The 8,809-nt window shown below is 38.6% G+C and overlaps 1 protein-coding gene across 1 annotated transcript in view; it reads left to right on the top strand.

Annotated features, from left to right (window-relative positions):
* Positions 1-4,401, top strand: part of LOC126412410 (uncharacterized) — a 57,521-nt gene extending 53,120 nt beyond the window's left edge. Inside the window, exon 7 of the mRNA XM_050081994.1 lies at positions 4,114-4,401. Within this exon, the coding sequence (XP_049937951.1) occupies positions 4,114-4,213 (100 nt within the window). The 3' untranslated portion in view covers positions 4,214-4,401. The remainder of the gene's footprint in view (positions 1-4,113) is intronic.
* The last annotated feature ends 4,408 nt before the right edge of the window (positions 4,402-8,809 follow it).

The raw sequence follows: 8,809 nt of genomic DNA on the forward strand, positions 1-8,809 counted from the left end.
GATCAATATGCATTTTGAAGACTGGAACATACTGCCCTGTCCGATCCTGTTTAATATTGCTATTTGTGTACTACATTAGTGTCCAAAAATGCAACATAATGAGGAAAACAAGACAATATTAAGTCGCATGAAAATTGTGGCAACTGCTGTCATTGTAACCATGTGATATATAACAGCTTTGACACAGCCATATGTTCTTAACAAACTTTATATCTTCAAATGATGTACAAGAACCTGAAGAAGCACACTGCATATCATTTTCCATTTTGCCTGCAACTGAAGCAGCATACTGCGTATAATTTGTCATCTCGTATGCATTAGATAGATGGTTTTATACTTTATGTTGAGGAGTGCTGTTACTGGGAATGTCAAGAGAATGTAGTTTGGACTCCAAAACAGAGTGTGGATAACTGGAGAACTTAAAGTTTGTGGTACACAGAAGTTACCTAGTTGCAGCACATGCAGCACCTCCCACAAAGTGACCACTATTGGCTGTGGCAGAGGCATAGAATTTGAGGAGACATCAGACTTTTGCCAATAAAATAGGTTGACCAATGGTTGATGACCCATTATCTGTCATAAATATATGATATAATCTATGGAGAAGTGCCAAGTAACTGACATATATGTCAGCAGGAGCTTCAAAGTAATGTATTCCGTAGCAAACTGTCTACTGGCAGCTGCATACAACTGTTTACTTTATCAAACAGTGTGCCTCTTTTACTCTTACTGGCACAATGAATGACCCGCATAATACTGCAACAGCATTTACAGTCTTCTTTTGTGATGCCCACTGCTCTGGAGAGAACAGGGTGCTCACCACAAGATTCAGGAAAGATCCTGTAGCATATTGTTGGCATAATTAATTGGAAAAGTCCACTGCATTTTCCATTTTATTCATGACCTCTTGTGTATAGGTAAGTCACTTCATGTAAAATCTCATTACTGTTTACAGGCTTGACCCACAATAATTTTTTGTTGTTTTTGTCTTGTTTGTAAGATGTCGTTGCTTACATGTATACATGTTTGTAATGTGAGGGAGCATCAAGAGATACATTTATTGCATTAAGTGTAATTATAATGTAATTTTTAACATTAATTTATGTTTAATAATATTATGCACACACGTGCAGACCATGTCTGCATCTTACATTTGCAGCAATCTGGGATGGATAGTGGAGGTAAGGTGGCATGGGGTGTAGTGGGGGATAGGGGAGGCGGTATTGATAGCAGGGTAGCTCAGCCTCCCAATTCTGCACGTAGCAGCCCACCCTGCCCTCACCATGCCCCTGCAAGCTCCCACAAGCAGCACAACATCGCCCCACTCCATGCTCCATGCCTCCTTTCTTCCACTAACCATCCCAGATTGATGCACATCAGATGCCAGCATGATCTGCAGTTGTGTCCCAGCAGCCAGAGATAGTAGGGGTGTGTGTGTGTGTGTGTGTGTGTGTGTGTGTGTGTGTGTGTGTGTGTGTGTGTGACATTTTCTCTCACCTCTGTGTGGTGAGTAGTAATGTGTCCTTTTTGTAATATTGTTGTTGCTGTTTCATCCTGGATTTTCCATTCTATTTTATATATTTTTTAAATTAAAAAACATATCAAACTTAAAAAGTAGTAAAAATATATCTAAAAACAAAGATGATGTGACTTACCGAACGAAAGCGCTGGCAGTTAAAAATAGACACACAAACAAACACAAACATACACACAAAATTCAAGCTTTCGCAACAAACTGTTGCCTCATCAGGAAAGAGAGAAGGAGAGGGAAAGACGAAAGGGTGTGGGTTTTAAGGGAGAGGGTAAGGAGTCATTCCAATCCCGGGAGCGGAAAGACTTACCTTTATATATCCCAGGGGGAATGGTCGGTATTTAGATATGACAGGAACAATCATTGGAAGCAAAAAATCTAGTATAGATGGGCTCTGAAATTAACATTTTAAGAGCTTTGAGTACATCTTCATTCTCAATACCATGAAACAAATTTCTTCCAACAGCAAGCTCTTTGCTTTCCATGTTTTGTGAGGAGGTAGTATAGACCATAACAAGATGTCTTTAAATGTGTCTGCTTGTGTCTGTATATGTGTGGATGGATATGTGTGTGTGTGCGAGTGCATACCCGTCCTTTTTTCCCCCTAAGGTAAGTTTTTCCGCTCCCGGGATTGGAATGACTCCTTACCCTCTCCTTTAAAACCCACACCCTTTCGTCTTTCCCTCTCCTTCTCTCTTTCCTGATGAGGCAACAGTTTGTTGCGAAAGCTTGAATTTTGTGTGTATGTTTGTGTTTGTTTGTGTGTCTATTGACCTGCCAGCGCTTTCGTTCGGTAAGTCACATCATCTTTGTTTTTAGATATATTTTTCCCACGTGGAATGTTTCCCTCTATTATATTAAAAAGTAGTAAGTTTGCAGTTAGCTGATTTGCGGAAAAACAGCAACATAGCCATTCATACTTGTCCCATTGACTACATTATTTATATACTTCAGCAAAAAGAACTAACTCCCAGCTCCTGTTTGAAATAAAAGATACAAAAAAGTAGTCATCTGTAGATAAGGTAGTACCCATCTGTAACTTGTGCTCAAGAAAAACAAGCAAATTAAACACATCAAAAAAAGTTTTGCATTACCTCGGTTCTGAGAGTTCTGGAACCTGCACAGAAAATTGGAATAGAGATCAACATAAACATCATTTCCGCCCTTTTTTTAATTGCTCATGAAAACCACACATTGCATGTTGTACCACCATACCTTCAGAGGTAGTGGTCCATATTGCTGTACACACTGGTACCTCTAATACCCAGTAGCATGTCCTCTTGCATTGATGCATTCCTGTATTCGTTGTGGCATACTATCCACAATGATTTGGGGTAGATCCCTCAGAGGGGTTGGTGGGTCACATCATCCATAAACAGCCCTTTTCAATCTATCCCAGGCATGTTCTATAGGGTTCATGTCTGGAGAACATGCTGGCCACTCTAGTCCAGCGATGTCATTATCCTAAAGGAAGTCATTCACAAGATGTGCACGATGGAGGTGTGAATTGTCGTCCATGAAGACGAATGCCTCAGCAATATGCTGCCGATATGGCTGCACTATCGGTCGGAGAATGGCATTTACGTATTGTACAGCCATTATGGCGCCTTCCATGACCACCGTTGGCGTACGTCGGTTCCACATAATGCCACCCCTAAAGACCAGGGAACCACCACCTTGCTGCACTCACTGGACAGTGTGTCTAAGACATTCAGCCTGACCGGTTGCCTCCAAACACATCTCCGATGATTGTCTGGTTGAAGGCTTATGCGACACTCGACTGTGAAGAGAACGTAATGCCAATTCTGAGTGGTCTATTCGGCATATTGTTGGGCCCATCTGTACCGTGCTGCATCTTGTCATGGTCCAAAGACGGTTCTCACCCTGGATGTCGGGAGTGAAGTTGCGCATCATGCAGCCTATTTATGGCGCACAGTTTGAGTCGTAACACAATGTGCTGTGGCTGCACGAAAAGCATTATTCAACGTGGTGGCGTTGCTGTCAGGGTTCCTCCAAGCCATAATTCGTAGGTAGTGGTCATCCACTGCAGTAGTAGCCCTTGGGAAGCCTGAGCAAGACATGTCATCGACAGTTCCTTTCTCTCTGTATCTCCTCCGTGTCCGAACAAAATCGATTTCGTTCACTCTGAGGTGCCTGTACACTTCCCTTGTTGAGAGCCCTTGCTGGCACAAAGTAACTATGTGGACACGATCGAACTGTGGTATTGAGTGTTCCTTCATGGTGGAATGACTGGAATGGATCAGCTGTCAGACCCCCTCTGTCTAATAGGTGCTGCTCAAGCGTGGTTGCTTACATCTTTGGGTGGGTTTAGTGACATCCCTGGACAGTCAAAGCGACTGTGTCTGTGATACAATATCCACAGTAAATGTCTATCTTCAGGAGTTCTGGGAACTGGGGTGATGAAAAACTTTTTTTTGTTTTGTTAGTGTATTAACTCGTAGTCGTAGTTATAACAGTGGTCAGAAAAATGTTTGAAACAAGAGAGAATGTTGTATTCATAATTCAGAGGTAATGACCATGAGATAATTGTGTGTGCTAGTAATATTGAACGTCTTTCACAGAACTGGATCCAGCGGTGCACCTCTCCATGGCACAAGGGAGAATTGGTTCAGCAGCATGCCAGCTTCATCTACATCATCTACTTCATCAGAGGAAGAATGAAGTTTTCCTCTGTCTATATGTGATTTTTTTCCTTTCTTTAAAGAAATTTAGTTATTGCTCAGAGCAGACAGCTGTTTTAATGCATTTTAGACAGGTATTTTCTGATACTGAACATTGCTCAAAAGAAGAGTTTTTTACTATTCTTTTATCTACTTGAATGATTTGGGTCTTCCAGATTGACAGAAACAATTGTGAACATTGTGAAGTGTATTTAAAGACAGTTAAAAGAACTGTTAATAGGAAACGGATAATAGTAATAGACATGCTCAATACCCAATAATGACGAATTTGGTGGAAACTTCACTTAACTCAGAGTTTTAGATTTGAATGTGACCCTCTAAAGAAGAAATGAAATGATTTTTAAGGTATGGGCACAGTTCATCAACAGAATTATCTTCAAATTTGAGGCTCACCTTGCTCAGTGTTTTACTGTGGTCCATTCGTAATTTGCAGTCAAATGCCAGTTGTTGATGTATTACAGACTAAATTGTTGCTTTATCTGACCTGCAAATAAAAACTTCGATTTCAGGAACTACTTTGTAATTGGAACCTGATGACGAGGTTCCTAAAATAAAGCATTGATGGTTCTTCAACAGCTTGTCACTCAACATTGGTGCCAGGATACTGGTATCATTGGTTGTTTGTTACATTGCAGTGATGGCAGTAGCGATCATTGCTGTTAATCATCCAGAAAATTAATGTACGTCTTTGTAGCATGGACATTTTGGTAACAGTTGCTCTCATTTCTGTATGGTGCAAAGCTGTCTGCAACTTCTAATGCATTTTTAACATTTCATAAAAAAACATAGGAAAACTTCTACATCCAGGATAATTTAAAAAGTGACAGTTAGTCTAGTGTTGTCAGAATAGATGTTTTTATTAATATGTAAAGCAGGTCACCAGTCTTCATGCATTTTTAAAAAATAAATGCAGAAGTTCCAATAGTAATCATGCAGTGAATGGGTTTAATTATATGAAAAGGATAAATCCCCCCCCCCCCCTCAAAGTATTATCTACTGAATAAGAATGCTGGTCTGCATTCATTTGGAACTTTGTACTCTGACAACACCTGTGACAGTGTTACTGCCTATTATAAGAGCTGACGGTTTCTACCTTATAGCTCATCAAAACAGTCTATTTGTTCATTAGCCTATGTAAAAAAGCTATAAAATTGTTCTGTCACTTTGGAGGACCCTTTAAATTTACACATGATTCTTTGTGCCCTCACATATACCAACCTTATTTTATTGCTTTTTGATACTTTTATTTTTCAAAGTAAAAATTAGTTACTATTATTTCTTTATCGAGAGTCTTTATGTGTATGTATTGGAATAGACTTATTGCTGCATTTTCTTGTTATACGTCCATACCCTTTTTTTACATTTCAAAATTGTTTTGAGAATCTTTACTTGTATGACTCAAACATATGGTTGTGTCAGCACAGCATTATTTGTGGTGCTATCTTTTCTTTGTTACTATGTGAAAACTTAACTGTGAAGATTTTACAGTGCATTTAATGAATGAATGTGTGTGATATGTATTCTGTACAAACATTTGAAGAGTTTAACTAATATATCTCTGTATAGGGAGAGCACATTTGTGCTACACTGTTACACAGTATTTGGTGTTTTATCTCTTGCAGACAGTAATGATTGTATGTGAAATAATTTAATATCATGTATGATATATGTGTGATACATTTGTGTCATTTGCTGTACCCCTCAGTTCATTGTATCTTGATTCCTTTCACATTCCAGGAATTTTTTGCCCATCTCACTGGTATTTTAAATATAGAACAGCTGCTTTTATATGAACTTTATATTTTTAATTTATAACTGCATGTTGTTGAAAATTCAGAAGAAAGATAATTTCTGTTATTAACTCTTCAGTATTACTTCTATTGCTCTGGTACAATGTCGAGCTAATGTTTCATTCCCCTTAGAACAGAAGAAAGATATGAAGACTTCAATGTTCAATTTTATATTGATATATTTGTGGATTACTTTTTGTGAAAGCTTGTCATTAATGTGTAAGTTATAGTGATTTACACATAGTTGCTGGAAAGCCTCTGTCTGGAGGTGTCATTTTCGTACATCACAGCATTCTCAGTTTCTGTGATTTGCTAGCAGTTATCTTGTGTGACTGATTTCTGATATTTCAAATGTGGGAGTGGTGTCAGTCTTCAAGAGCTAATCTTATCACTCACATTGTGGCAAACTGAAATAGTCTATGATCCTTACTTTATAAATTCACAGATTTTGAAGAGAGAAAAGGATCCATTCCTGGGTTAAAACTTCCAGCCTCAGTTACTGTTAAATCTCAACAATATGAAATTTATTCTGGTAGATGTGTGTTTAATTTGCCAGTCTGTTTCACCACTGCAAGCACTGCCTGCCCACTTAATAGGACAAGTAATTCATGACACATGTTTTGTAAAATTCTGGAATGTGAAAACAAAGTAACATGGGCAGTTATCTCCAGTTGATGAGCAAACCGATATGAAGACACTTAGAGAAACATGTATAGCATGTTGGAGCCAAACTTTATTTCCTGCTATATTTGCTTTTGTCCCTCCCTCTATTCTTTGAAGAGCTACCTACTATCCATCTCTAAATTCTACTCTCTTCTCTCTTGTGCCTCCTCCCTCCCTCTTTCCATTTCTTTCTGCGTCCATCAAACTACGTCTGTAGTCTACCGGCCTTCTAATGGTCTTTGGTGAAAGGTACTTCTGATGCCACTCTCATTCCCACCTTTATCTTTTCCATTCACGTTGAGGAAGGGAACACAGTAGCTACCATGCTGGACTTGCTTTCGGGAGGATGACAGTTCAAATCTCTGTCTGGCCATCCAGATTTAGGTTTTCGTCTATTTCCCTAAGTACTTCCTTTGAAAGGTCACTGCCGATTTCCTTTCCCATTCTTACCTAATCTGAGTTTGTGCTCCATCTCTAATGACCCAGTTGTTGACGAGACATTAAGCACTAATCTTCCTTCCTTTTCCCATTCTCAAATGTTGCGAGAGAAGAATGACTTTTGGCAATTCTCTGTGTGACCTCTGATTTCCCATATTTCTCATCATGGTCATTTTGTGAACTGTATGTGAGAGGAGGTAGTATATTGTTCAACTCTTCTTGGCTGCTCTCGGAATTTTAAGAATAAACCTGCCTGTGGTTTACAGTGTCTCTCTTCTAACATCCAGTGATGGAGTTTATTGAGATCTCCTTAACACACTTATGCTTTGTAAATGAACTTGTAACAAAACTAGTCAAACTTTGTTGGATTTTCTGTATCTCTTCCATTAATCCAACCTGGTAGTGATCCCAAACTGACAAGCAGTACTCAAGAATGGGTCAAGCAGTTGTTTTGTAAGTCACTTCGTTTTGTGGTTGAATTATATTTCCTTAAGATTCTTCCAGTGAACCTCTATTTGGCATGTTCTTTTCCTAACATTCCCTTCATCGCGCACTTCCTGTCTCTGACCCTCTGTTGCTCACTACATACCTACACTTCCCCTATAGTATGATCTAGAATGGCATCCTCACATTATTTAAATTACTTTAAGCTAATGTGGTTATCTCTCTCCTTGTTCATGAAGACATAATCAGGGCTCAGTAATAAAAGGAAGAACTGAGGTTAAACAGAGTACGTGTCCTACCAGTTTTAAAGAAAATACATGCAAGTGTTGTCAAGAGCTGTTTTTTTTTTTTTTTTGTTATCATGAGTAACTGGTAGACCGTTCCAGAATTGACTTAGGATATGAAAATGGCTGTCATCTTGGTCCGTAGGAGTTAAGCCAGAGATGATTATATGTATTATCATGGGCAAGCTCTTGAAATTGCCACAGTGCATTGGTTTATGCAATTTTAGTATGATGACTGACATATCTTAAGAAGGAACATTTTTCTGGGAATGTTGTGGATGTTACAAGAAAGTTGTGATTTTTTCCCTTATTTTCTGCCAGACTGAAAATAAGAATTTTTGAATTTGTTTTTGGATGGGATCCATCTTGAGCAAACACAATTTTATAAAAGAAGACAAAATGTGTTTGCTCAAGGCAGATCCCATCAAAAAACAAATTTACTTGTAAGCAAACACAGATAGAAGAGCTTCAACCTCAAGATGAATAATAATTTTTTACTTTAATTCCCGTACCCACCCTTTCGCTTTTCCTTTCCCTTTCCCTACCCCTCCCCCTCCCCTCCCCTCCCACTCCCCTCTCCGTGCCCCTCGCAAGGCCTTGTGACTTGGGTTTCACATTAGAAATATTCCATATCGTTGTGCCCTATTCATGTTACGTCATACTTTTTATCATCTGTATTCATATAATCATAAAATTTGTACAGAATCCTGTGTTTCATATTAGAAATATTCCATGTTGTTGTACCCTATCATGTTACATCATAACTGTTTCATATATATTCATAAAATTTATATGGAACCTGTGCCAAAAAAGTTCCTTCTAGTACTATTTGTCTTCTGTGTCTTGATGTACATTATTATAAACGGTCTTCCATCTTTTCAAATGCTTCATTAAATTTCATAATTTTTGTCTAATGTTAGCATTCAGCTTGCTGAACTTTAGTTATTACATTTTGAT

The sequence above is a fragment of the Schistocerca serialis genome, chromosome 7 (assembly GCF_023864345.2).
Source record: "Schistocerca serialis cubense isolate TAMUIC-IGC-003099 chromosome 7, iqSchSeri2.2, whole genome shotgun sequence".
In the NCBI taxonomy this organism is placed as follows: Eukaryota; Metazoa; Arthropoda; class Insecta; order Orthoptera; family Acrididae; genus Schistocerca; species Schistocerca serialis.